Below are 13,778 nucleotides of genomic sequence, written 5' to 3'. Positions count from 1 at the left end.
TTCTGTGATAACATTGGCTTTTTAGTTTGTCACCAAGAGAAAGGAGAAGGGACAAAATAACTGAAATATTAGATACAGGCTGGGTCTAATAATTAGAAGGGGTGTTCTGGTGTCTCGCTTCTCAAAGTGATCTGACGGCCAGCAGCATTGACACTTCCTTGTCTCTACTTGCAAGAAATAGAGATCTCAGGCCCCAGACCAGACCTAGTGAGTTAGAGGCTGCATTTAACAAGAATCCCAGATGACTGGTACACACACTTAAGTCTGAGGAGAAATGATCACATTCAGAAACATTAGAATATAAACCAAAGGCCTGTCCTGCAGTCTTATTCCTGCCACTGTTTGACTTGGGCACACATTTCTTAAGTTGCCTGGGCTTCGCTTTCCACATGAGTAAAAAGAGGGCCATTTAATTGGAAGGATGACCTTCAGAGTCCATTGCCCATGAGTGTTCCACTGTGCAATTCAAAAGGCGTAAGACATCCTGAGGGGAATGCCATTGACACTTGATGTCTTTGACTTCCTTCCAGCTTTACTTGGGGCCACAGAGGTCATACCCCACCTGGAGAGTTTTCACATCATGCCACTTTGCTCAAAACCAAAAGGGCCTGGCTCTGGACAACTGCTTCTGCCCTTCTGAGCAAACTACAAAGACATCACCATTGAATAATGCAAAGCATTCTTCACTTGAATTCCCAATTCATTCATTCAGTCTGTTCAGTCAGTATTGTGAGGTCTGAGATTTGCCAAACTCTCAGCAATAATTGAGTAAAACTGATGTGTGGCAAAGTTCTAGGGGTAATGAGCTGATATTGTATAATTTTCCTTTGAGCTTCTTATAAAGTATTATATTTCTGTTTTAGAGTTTATAGTATTTTTACCCTCTTACCTTATCTTTAAAAATATTACCAAAGTAGGGGCGCCTGGGTGGCGCAGTCGGTTAAGCGTCCGACTTCAGCCAGGTCACGATCTCGCGGTCCGGGAGTTCAGGCCCGGCGTCAGGCTCTGGGCTGATGGCTCGAAGCCTGGAGCCTGTTTCCGATTCTGTGTCTCCCTCTCTCTCTGCCCCTCCCCCGTTCATGCTCTGTCTCTCTCTGTCCCAAAAATAAATAAACGTTGAAAAAAAAAATTAAAAAAAAAAAAATTACCAAAGTAGTGACCTGTACGTTTTTCAACTCTGTGTCCTTGCTCTTGTCTAATTCAACAGATATTGATGAATGCAGAACCTCAAGCTACCTGTGTCAATATCAGTGTGTCAATGAACCTGGGAAATTCTCGTGTATGTGCCCCCAGGGATACCAAGTGGTGAGAAGTAGAACATGTCAAGGTAAGCTTATTGTTTTCGTATCTGTTAAGTGTTCATTTTTAACCAGGAAAAGCAGGGACAGAGTTACAGGATTCTCTACCATAGACTTCATTTTTTCCATCTTGCATATAATTTGAACTCTTTTTTCCCTTGCTCATCATGCATTATGCAAATCTCATCAAAAGGGTATTATTCAGTTAACACTGACTTTTTTGAAATTTAAAGTAATTATTTTTCTTTCTTAAGTTGTAAGTAATTTTAATAAAATACTGATATCTCTTCTATATAGCCTATATAATCTCTATGATACACATCTTTTAATCACCAACCCAAAAAGATTCAATTATTAAAATATCTTACCATGAGTTTGAGTCCAGAGAATAAACTTAATTTGTGGGTTAGGCAAACCTCAAACTAGTCTCAATTCTCTAAAATACCAAGATTATAAATTGAGTAGTAATTTAGGTACTGAGAAAATCAGCCTCATGTGTCTTAAAATGAGCTTGAATTCTTCAGCAAAAAAACACTATAGATCCAAAAATAGCTAATATCCAGGGTCCAGTTTTAAAATAAACATTCAGGTAATATTCACACCTATACACCTCCAATGCTACAGTGTCGTTTAAAATTTCTTTAACAGGGAAAAGATTTGCTTGGATAGAACCAAAGTATAGATAATCCTAGAAAGGCTAGTATAAACCCCTACATTTACATAAAGCAGTGAACAAGTAAAAAAAAAATGACTAAACTTGAAGACAGAAAATCTGAGTCCTAGTCTTCTATCTATGTAATTCTGAACAAATTATGAAAATCTTTGACCCTTAACTTTGGAAAAGGGAGTTGTGAGAATGAAATGAAATAATATACATAAAAATTATAAAGCCTTACATAAACTATAAAGCCTTACAATCCAAGATTTTTTTAGTTTATTTATTTATTTTGATGGAGTGGGGAGAGAGAACGAGCAGGGGAGGGGCAGAAAGAAAGGAAGAGAGAGAATCCCAAGCAGACTCTGCACTGATAGCATGGAGCCCAATGCAGGGCTCGATCTCACAAACAGTGAGATCATGACATGAGCCAAAATCAAGAATTAGATGCTTAACCGACTGAGCCACCCAGGCACCCCCAAGATGTTCTTGTAACGTGTACTTAGCCATGTAAGTGACTAGTAGCAAATCTTCTCTAGAGAGTCCTTTTTAATCAGAACTGAGAAAGGACATACAGGAGCAATAAATCCTTCAAGAAAGGAAAAGACCAAGGAAAGGAGACACTAGGGATTCTCAGTCTATATCATGATTTTATAGGAAAATATTAATTCACCGGAACACCCAGGAACTGCGGTTTTATAGTATGCATATGGCCATTCAACTAGACTCCATCTACTAAATATGAGCATAATCAGAATGGCATTCATTGCACAATGAACCCCTTTAATCCCCTTTCCAGGTTACTGGGGACTTTAATGTTAATTGTGGGAAAACATTGCATTCCAATGATTTTGTTTTTTAAAGCCTAACTGAGACTTTTAACATGAATATTACATGGAGGAAAATGTTAGCCAGTGGGATGTCCTAACCAATTTCCCTGGAGTCCTGCAAAAAAATGTCTATGTGTTTTTTATCACAAATGGATTTGATTCTCAGCAAAAGACAGAAGCAAATTAACATACAGTGGAATCTTACCTGCCTACTCTAGTATATGAAAACATTTCAGTTACAACGAAAGGTGAAAAATGCACTAGAATTGCAAATAAGGGATTCATGAGTGTTATATCTTGAAGATATGCAGCTCCAGAATGTTTGGCTAAGCCAAAAACATTTTTTTATCAGAGAGACTTAACATTCTTTTAAGGTACAAAGCAATTGGTTTTCTCCACTAAAATCATCTCTTCCCAACATCGTCCATAGACTAAAGTAAAAACGAAAGAGTTCAGATTCTTACCTTTACACAAAAAGCTCATTTTGAGGATGAAATAACTGTTCTCATTTCCACAGCCTTGCAAAAATGAAAACACTGTGTGTGTTTGGATGGGGTGGGGGAGGCCACAGAGAAGGAGAAAGACAGAGAAACAGAGAGAATACACATACACACAGACACACATTCATCAAATATTTTAATACTATTAATAATTTCTGAAAAACATTCCAGAATGATTAAGGTGTTAATTATGTTAGGCTCTAAATTAATGGAAGTAATAATTGAAATTATTACATAAAGTTTCCTTTTGCCCTTCTTGGTCTCCACATAACAAACCAGTCTTAGTTTTCCTTGTAGCTAAACAGCATCTTTATTTTTCAGAGGAGTGAAGGATATTGAAAGGACAAGTTGATTGTAATTTCTTCTAAGGGATCTAAATTCTTTCTTTAGCCATAGCCACTCCAAAAGAAGACACTTCTTATAACTGACTCTTGGAAACTCTTGGAAACTTCCAGTCTCTCTTGGGTTCCAGATAGCTTTGGCCAGTTTGGAAGGGAAAAATACATTTTTTTTTCCTCCAAAGACAAGGCATGGAATTATGCGCATTTAGAGGATGCAGTACCTTACAGTGGAAAGATGCCTGTCACTAACTGTATGAACTTGGGCAACTTACTTAACCCTTATCTGTTTTTCTTCCATGTCAAATAGAGATAATATCTTTCTCACCTATGTCTACATGATTTGTGTGAAGAACAACTTAGTTCAATTTAATATTTCTTAAAAGCCAGGTGCCCCTGAGTTACATTAATGCTAGGTGATGAAGGGATACAAAGATGGATACTAAAGCCCTGCCCTCAAGGGGTTTATAGGCTAATGGAAGGGTTAAGACAAACATGTAGATTTCAATAATGCAAAGCAGAGAGCAACAAAGGTCTCCCAAAAAGAACATGAGGTATGAGATTCTGATAGGAAAAACAGATTAAATCCCAGCAACTAGCCCATTGCTGGTTTGCAGCAGGGATTCAGTAAATTACTTATGGAATGAGTAAATTAATGAATGAATGTACCTGATTATGAGGAGGAATGATTCAGAAAGGCTTATATTGAATAAAATCTAAATCATTATTCAAATGTAACAGGAGATAGACATAGCCAGGGATGTTAACATTAATATAATTTTCATCGTTGCTGTTGTTGTTGTAAATATAATGGCTCTCCAGTGAAAGTGTTCTCTCAGATGTCATATGAAGGCTCCTAATTCCCAAATCTAAAACCAGTCCTTGTCCAGCCTGGCCTTTCTATGGCCGTCTTTTTCTGGGGCTCTCTTCCCTTCTGGCTTCCTCGCACTGCCTCTTCCTGGGTTGCCTCTCATCAGAGCCCCTTCTTTACTTCCCCTTCTAACACACTGTCTCTAAATAGCTATCTATGCTGCCCAAGGTGGAACACTTCATAGCTTCACTTCTTGTGTTATGCTTCCTCCAGACAGTGTCATCCACTCCCAGAGCATCAAGTCTCCACCTGCATGCTGTACTCCACCCGCATGTCCACACCTCTAAGCCTCACCTCTTTTGGGAACTCCTGAGCCACACATTCAGATGCCCTCTCCATAGATTTTGCTTCCTGCTTTCTCAACCTGAAAGACCCTCCCTACCCCAACCGTGAAAATCCTGTCTACCCACCACACTTCAAGGCCAAACAGAGATGCCTCTTCCTTCCTGAAGCCTTCTAACCCTTCAGGCAGAATTTATTCTGCTTCTAATCTGCTAGTGCACTTATCTATCTCTTGTTTAATTCCATTTTATTTTATAATTATTGCCATATCTGTATTCTTAACTAAATTACAATCTACCCAAGGGCAAGAACTGGTGTCTTTCACTTTTTTTTGTTAATGTTTATTATTTATTTTTGAGAGAGGTAGAGAGGTGTGTGTGTGTGTGTGTGTGTGTGTGTGTGTGTGTGTGTGTGTATGTGCAAGCAGGGAAGGGGCAGAGAGAGAGGGAGACACAGAATCCGAAGCAGCCTCCAGGCTCTCAGCTGGTAGCACAGAGCCCCATGTGGGGCTTGAACTCATGAACCGCAAGATCAAGACCTGAGCTGAAGTCAGATGCTTAACTGACTGAGCCACCCAGGCACCCCTCTTTCACTTTTTTGTAAGTATGGCCAATGGCTAACATTTGGCTTTGAATTCAACAGATGAACAATAGGTGCTTGATAAAAAATATTATCAAATGACACATACTAATCTGTCTAGGATGATTTAGCTACATCTGTCCTGAATTAAATGCAATGAATTAAATGCAAGTCCTACTCAGTCTTGTGTCTAAAAACAAATGAAATTTAACCTAGATCCCCATATACCTCTTACCTTACAAACCTGAATCTGCCACTTACACAATTTATTTACATCAGTAAATTCTTTTACCCTATGTGTCTACAGATATAAATGAGTGTGAGACCACAAATGAATGTCGGGAAGATGAAATGTGTTGGAATTATCATGGTGGCTTCCGTTGTTACCCACGAAATCCTTGTCAAGATCCGTACATTCTAACATCAGAGAAGTAAGAGAAAATTAGAACTTTTGAAAGCAGGAAGCTTCTGGTCTTACCAGCCAAACTGGGAAATATTTCTGTTTTTCTCTGCAGCCGATGTGTTTGCCCAGTCTCAAGTGCGGTGTGCCGAGAACTTCCCCAGTCCATAGTCTACAAATACATGAGCATCCGATCTGATAGGTCTGTGCCATCAGACATCTTCCAGATACAGGCCACAACCATTTATGCCAATACTATCAATACTTTTCGGATTAAATCTGGAAATGAAAATGGAGAGTTCTACCTAAGAGTGAGTACACTGAGGGCAGCCATAGTTGTTGGGAAAAGTGCAAGTTTGCTCTTGCTGTTTGGTGGTATTCACTTGGAAGGAAAGCTAACATTTAAAGAGTTTTTATGTGCAAGCATTGTGTAAGGTCGTCCTGTGTGCATTATCTCGTTTAATCCCCTTGGTAACACTGTCAGAGAGATACTAACATTTCATCTCCATCTCTATAGAAAAGTGAGACTCAGATTTAGGAGCTTCTCTAAAGTCACTCAGAAGCCAAGTTGAAGACTCTAATGGAGTTGTGTGTGACCTACAAAACACAAGCCTACACAAACACACATACCCCAAATAGATACCACAAATCAGTGATAGTTATTCAATTGTACATAGAAAAATTAATTCCTGGAGAACTTTTCAGAAACTATAAATTCCTTGTCACACCTGCAAAATTATTTCCATTCACACTAAAACTGAAACCTGGAAGTCCCTGAAAAATGACCCCAACCCCCTGCACCAAATGTGCCAGGAGTTGTACCATTGTTGCCAAACCTCCAGGCACACAATGTGAGGTCACCTTTGTGTTTTCCATTTCTTTCACTGCCTAGATGAAATCTCTCTCTAAATTCTGCTATTTCTTCACAGTATCTCCTGGATTATCTTTGCTTCCCCATGCCCCTGCCTCTCTTCCTTTAAACTGGCTCTCACCACCCCCTCATCCTTCCAAGGGCTTCCGAGCAGATCTCCCTGACTCTGATGCCTCAGCCTTCCAGGCCCCCTGCAAAGGCTCAAAAAGTTCATTTTAGGTTAAAATTCTGACATATTTCAAATACGGCTCACCACTTCATGTGAAAATGATGGCACCCCACCAAGCAGTTTGCAGGGTTACGGTAACTATTTCACGCTAAGGATGTTATTCATCCAGTTACAATTTTCTCAAAACTCCTTTGGGCACTCTTCATTTTTAACCAAATTTTAAAGTCAATATTTCATTTTGAGAACATGAAAAGTAAATTGGGAAATTCATCTTTGTGGTGAAGTTTACAGATTTTTAATGTTTACATGTTTATCCTGTTCTTTGATATTTTAAGTTCCTTTCCAACTCCAGAATTATGTGATTCTGTTTCTTTGCCAGTAAATTAGAAATGATTAATTTCTTATGACCAACTTCTGAAGAGAAAAAATCCAACCCCAAATCTATTGCTATTCTTTTTTTCTAACAGCTAAGAATAAACTTCTTTAACATTTGATGCTTTCAATTTGAGATATACTAGATATTTGTAAGAAGTTTACTCTAAATGAATTTCACACAGTTCAGATAATACCAATTTAATAATTCTAGCCCAAACAAATGACATTATTTGTAACCCATGGCAATAAAACAGGTTCATCTCAAAATCTTTTTAAAAAATAACTTTCCATTTGGAACTTTCAGCTATAGTTTAAGAAAATAAAATTTCTAGCATAATCAACAGTTAAGCAAAGTTCCAGCATGTTATTTTCCTTGCAATAAACATAGCAGTTTAAAAGTTTTATGATTCATATCAGTGCATTTATCGACTTGATATTTTCCAATATAAATTCTCACAGTGTTTTTCTCAACTAAAATCTTTTTTTCCCATAAGTGATATAAAACATTGCCAATTTTTATAACCCCAGACTAAATTTTAAATTATTTAAAACAAAAATTATTTGAAATAAAAAGCCATTCTAAGATTATTTCTTATCACGTAATTCAAAAAGTAGTGGGGTTAAATGCTACAAAATTTCTCCACTGAAAACCCACCTGTGTAGAAGGCATGAGTCAATCATCAGGCCTTAATTAAGCACCTACTGTACCCTCAGACCGATGTGAAGTGTATGTAATACACACTTATTTTAAACAGCTTTAAATATTGCTGTGTGGCAAAAGTTAACACCTTTGGGCAGGGAAAGGGAGCAATTTTATGTCTAATTCCGTGGTCCAAGACATCAAAGAATTAATGTTGGCTAGAATAGACAAAGAATGTTTTTTGGTGGTCATGATACTGGACCTGGTCTTTGAAGATTCTAAGATATAGGATTTTACTTATATTCCTTTTCAGAGAATACTGAGAAAACCTTCTTCCCTGGAAAAGGGGACATATTATAAAGAAGTAGTACACAAACTAGAAGGCAGAATACCATCCTCCCCACCCATACCACCCAGTATCTATGCCTTACTGAGCCTATTTTCTTCATAGCCTTTATCACCACTTTGCATAGTATTCATTGGTCTATGTATGGTCTACAGTATGGGTGTAATGAAAACAGACTTCCCCTGTTGATTCACTCTTCTATACTCAGCACATGGAATGTACTCGGCACTTGGCAGGGGCTCAAAAAATATTTTTAAATCAAAGAATTAATTCAACCAAACCCTTCAAGGAATTACTATTACCTTCAAGGGGCAAGCACCTGCTGGATTCTAGAGACACAACAGTGAATGAAACCAAGCCAATCCCTACCCCAGTGGAGGTCATAGTCAAGACACTGAGCAAGTACTCACAGTTATGCTGAATGTTACAATAGGGAGTTGCAAGTGCGCTTGGATGCCTGACAGGTCAACTGCTAAGAAGATAATAATGGTCTGGAAGCCTCCTGAAAGAAGTGGACTTAAGCTGAAGACTAGCAATTAAAGACTAGCAAATAGAAGGAATAAAAAGCAGTCCAGTTGGTCTGAAACTCCAAGTGCTGTCAGTGGAGTGGCTTGAGAGAAGCCTAGAGAGATGAGCAGGGCCTTAGGGATCATATTAAGGATTCAGGTAGAGAAGTTGCTATTGGATTTTCATGTTAAAAATGATGCCAATGCAGAGCCTGGATTGGAGTAGGACAAGAATAGAAATGAAAAGACTAGTTAGTAGTTCAAGAGATGCAGTACTAGTGTGGTAGTGGTAGCAGTGAGTCCAAAAACAGTGAACAGATTTATGAAGATATAGGAAGAACTGTATGAGTTGGTAAGTCATTTGCTATGGGGAAGTGGAGGAGGAGGAATCACCACAGATAACCTCCAAAGATAAGTTTCTGCCTTAAGCAATAGTAAATGGTGGTGGTGCCATTTATTAAGATAGGGAAGAAGGAACCAGTGTGGAGAGGAAGGTGAGGTCAGTTTGTACATGCTTTAAGTTTGGACCCTTCCCCTACTTTTCTGAAACCACTGAGACCAACAGACATGAATTACCTGAATTTCCCACTCACCCCTGCAAATTTAAGTTCATGTGTCCCTTCTTACCTTCTCCCTTGAGTTTTTCCAAGATGAGGTTTCACTTCTGTCAATCAAGGCCAATCCACCACCTGTATTTTTCCTTCCATCTCCTCTAGAACCTTGCTCCATCGAACTCCCATTTACCTCCTACGTTTTCAACCTGCCTCCCTCTAGATGTTGCCCTTGTACTCCTCTCCTTTCCCACCCAAGGTTCTTAAAGCACAGCCTGTAAACACAGTCTCTGCTTTCTCACCTCCTGGTCACCTTTCTATCTTCTGTTCCCATTACCCTACTGAAGTTGCTCTGAAAAAAAAAAAAAAAAGCCACCAATGACATCCGCACTGCTAAATCCAGAGGGCGTTTTTCAGTTCCAGTCTCCCTCAGCCTCACTACTCTGTTGGACACTGCTGGCCATTCATTTGTTTCCCATTTAATCATCTGCTTCTTCTCAGCTTCCCTCAATGGCTTCTCCTCTGCCTACTCCTTAAATATTGGCTTCTCCCAGATCCAGCCTTATCGCACATACATTCTGTCCCTTAGTTTAGTGTACACTCATTGAAGTGACTGCTAAATCCTAATCTTCTGTCTCTATCCCTGCTTTCCTCTGGCATTCAGATTCGCACATCTACTAACCTACGCCTCCAAACTCATCTCCTTCTACTCTCCAGCACTCATCACATTCTTCATCAGAATGAAACTGCATTCAGTTCTCTGGAACACACTTCTTAACAAAACTTCCAGTTATCTTTGGTGACTATCCTCACACATTCAAAAGCCTTTCCTCAATGCTTTAGGGTCCCTCCTCTTTTCCCCTGTATTTTTCACCTAGTGTATCTTCATACATACCCTACATAACCTCTTATATCTTAGCATTTGCTATATTCTATTGAAATTAACTATTTACATGTCTCTTCACCTACTAGAATGTAAACAAATACATAATGCTAAGAAGTGAAAGATGATAATTTTGTTTAACAGTTCAAACATTATCACATTCTCACCTGAACTACAGTCTCTATAAAGACTGGTACTATCAATAAAAGTGAAGAGAAAAATTAATACTGAGGGATGTATAGAAAACACAGAACTATCAGAAAAGCAGGTTCCTGTAACTTGGAAGTAATGACTATTGTGTGGACAAGGGAAAAAGAAACAAGAAAGATTGAAACCAAGACGGAGTTAAGTAGTGACTTTTATTCTACCCTCAAAATTCTTCCCCTAATTCTTATAGGATTAGGTATACTCACAAATAATAGAAATTGCAATTCAAGAAAAATTCTCCTCTCCCTCCCTCTTTTTTCTTTTATTTTAGCAAACAAGTCCTGTAAGTGCAATGCTTGTGCTGGTGAAGTCGTTATCAGGACCAAGAGAATATATCGTGGACCTGGAGATGCTAACAGTCAACAGTATAGGAACCTTCCGCACAAGCTCAGTGTTAAGATTGACAATAATAGTGGGGCCATTTTCTTTTTAGTCTTTTAAGAGTCCACTATAGGCATTTAAATCAGCCAAAGAATATTGTTACAATAAAGCACTATTTTATTTATAGACGTATCTAGTACATCTACATCTATATGCTGTACACTCACCAATAATTCAAACAATTACACCATGGTATAAAGTGGGCATTTAATCTGTAAAGATTCAAAGTTTGTCTTTATTACTGTATGTAAATTATACATTAATCCACTAAACTGGTCTTCTTCAAGAGAGCTAAGCATACTCTATCCAATGAAACTTGGATTCTTTTCTGTAAAAGTGGGACAAAGCAATGATTATCTTCTGTGGTGCTTAAGGAAACTTACTACAGCCCCACTGACAGTCTCATAAGGAGGCAGCCTCATAACATTGAACAGCATGCAAGTTCAAGGATGAATTTTTTAACTGCTTTGTAACAAAATGGAAAAAGTCAATAAAGATATATTTCTTTAGAAAATGAGGATCTGCCATATTTGTGTTGGTTTTTTATTTTCATTATCAGTGTAAACACAGTTGTTTATTACTTAGTAATAAATAATTATTGTATAATATGCTGGTTTCTGTTGAATATTTTAAATTTTGTCAGGAATTTTTTATTATGAATGTAAACAAAAAAGTAAGCAAAATTTCCAGAATGAATAAGGTAGCCATAGAACAATTATTATGTTGAAGAAATCTGCAGAGAGTAGATGAGAAAATAAATTTTTTTTTTAATTTTTTTTCAACGTTTATTTATTTTTGGGACAGAGAGAGACAGAGCATGAACGGGGGAGGGGCAGAGAGAGAGGGAGACACAGAATCGGAAACAGGCTCCAGGCTCTGAGCCATCAGCCCAGAGCCCGACGCGGGGCTCGAACTCATGGACCGCGAGATCGTGACCTGGCTGAAGTCGGACGCTTAACCGACTGCACCACCCAGGCGCCCCAAGAAAATAAATTATTTTTAAACCATAGTGGAGTTGACCTGAAGAAGCAAATTCAGTGTGTTCATCAGTTCAAGCTGCCGTAATAAAATACTATAGACTGGGTGGCTTATAAATAACACAAATTTATTTCTCACAACCTAGAGCCTGGAAGTCTAAGATCAAAGTGCCAGCATGATCACGTTCTGGTGAGAGCTCTCCTCAGGGTTGCAAACTCATATCCTCCCATGGTATAAAGACAGGAGTGAGCTCTTTTGGGGTCCCTTTTATAAGAGCACTAATCTCATTCATGAGGGCTCCACCGTCATGACCTAATTATCTCTCAAAGGCCTCAGTTCCTAATACTATCACATTGGAAGTGGATTTGGATTTCAACATATAAATTTGGGGAGGACACAAACGTTCAATCCTTAACACTCGGTAAATGTAAGAACATCCCTGAATTCAGGACTTCCACAGGATGTGGAACAAAATGAAGAAAAGGTATTGTACTGAGGAAGTTTTAGTTTCTGAATAAAATTAAAATTCTAAGACTTCACTTATAACTAAAATTTCTCATCTTTATTTCTGATGCTCACAGAGGAATAAAATGGAAATTGTTCTTGGCATCCAGAGTGACAGTGAACTAAAGCAAATTATCCTCCTTCTGAATTCAGTGAAAAGATTTTATGTCTTGTTTAAAGTGTAACTGCTTCTCTTTGATGTATTATATTTTTTAAATAAAAATAAATATTCTTTTAGAGGATCACTCTATCTTTGGAAGTTTTTTAAAGGTAACCAGTAACAGCCAATATAATTTTGTCTGGGAAAAAATTAGTTATAGCTGCCAGAGCAAGAACAACCATTTGATTTTTTTTTTAATTTTTTTTTTCAACGTTTATTTATTTTTGGGACAGAGAGAGACAGAGCATGAACGGGGGAGGGGCAGAGAGAGAGGGAGACACAGAATCGGAAACAGGCTCCAGGCTCTGAGCCATCAGCCCAGAGCCCGACGCGGGGCTCGAACTCACCGACCGCGAGTTCGTGTCCTGGTTGAAGTCGGACGCCCAACCGACTGCGCCACCCAGGCGCCCCCCATTTGATTTTTTTAAGAGATAATCTAGGAGATAAGGGAACAAAAAGACTGCTAAAATCATGCCCCAAAAAGGTGTGCAGCCAATTTTCTCTTACATCCCATTTGAAAGCACATATGAATAACTTCTGACCCCCAGGTAACCTTGACACTGAAACAAGTGTTTCTCAAAGAGCTGACTAAATGTGCAGTAATTGTCAAAAGGAAAGTTCACCAAGAAATCAAGAAACAAAACAAACTTCCTGTGTGAGCAGAGGATGGGCTTTTGTTAAAGGGGCACAGAAACAGTGATGAGAGAATAGGTCTAACCAAGAGCCATATGAGGAAGCAGAATAAACAGCCAGCCATAACACAGCAGGATGGTTGAGTGCGTTGCTCACTCCATCTGCATGATTACTTTCAGTCCAGATAAGTTAAGACTTGATTTAAACTTTTCTGTTTTAATCAGTCTATTGATTCTTCTACATGTAGTCACAGTTCTCAAGTCAGTGATGGGAATGGTGAGAGTTTAAAAAGAAAGTTTAAGATCTTCTTCCAACAGATTTTTGTGCTTCAATAAGGAGGCAAGGTCTTATCTATGACTCCACAGAGGATTATAGAAGAAACAGGAATTTCTCTGAAATATTTATACATAAGCCCTGACCCTCCACCCCCACCTCTAAACAGACATATATCTTCTATAATTATATATATTATTATATAATTATATGTTATATATTATAGAACATATATTATAGGATAATATATTTTATATATTATAGAATAATATATTTTATATATTATACATAAATATATAAATTATTTCTGTATTACATAATTAATGTATAAAACATTATATAATATGTAATAATTTATATATGTTTTTATAATAATAAAAAAATAATAGTGTATATATATATATATGTATATTTGGGACATATAGAAACCATTAACTGCAGGCAAGATGGCTGCCCTTTCATCCCAAACCTTAGCCCTATTCACAAATCATAAACACATGAAAAGGGTTGATATAGTGAAGAGTCACAGAATTCCTTTTTTTAAATTG

General features: G+C 38.0%; 1 protein-coding gene across 2 annotated transcripts in view; it reads left to right on the top strand.

The window, feature by feature from the left end:
- EFEMP1 (EGF containing fibulin extracellular matrix protein 1) overlaps positions 1-11,200 on the top strand; it is a 59,686-nt gene extending 48,486 nt beyond the window's left edge. For both annotated transcript variants that reach the window (XM_006930109.4, XM_003984015.5), the window contains 4 exons: positions 1,208-1,327; positions 5,661-5,784; positions 5,869-6,064; positions 10,573-11,200. In XM_006930109.4, coding sequence (XP_006930171.1) covers positions 1,208-1,327; positions 5,661-5,784; positions 5,869-6,064; positions 10,573-10,734 — 602 coding nt within the window. In that variant the 3' untranslated portion in view covers positions 10,735-11,200. The remainder of the gene's footprint in view (positions 1-1,207; positions 1,328-5,660; positions 5,785-5,868; positions 6,065-10,572) is intronic.
- Positions 11,201-13,778: the final 2,578 nt, after the last annotated feature.

This window comes from Felis catus, chromosome A3, assembly GCF_018350175.1.
Source record: "Felis catus isolate Fca126 chromosome A3, F.catus_Fca126_mat1.0, whole genome shotgun sequence".
NCBI classification, from domain to species: domain Eukaryota; kingdom Metazoa; phylum Chordata; class Mammalia; order Carnivora; family Felidae; genus Felis; species Felis catus.
The sequence above is the reverse complement of the archived record's forward strand: the minus strand, read 5'-3'. Positions and strand labels throughout refer to the sequence as shown.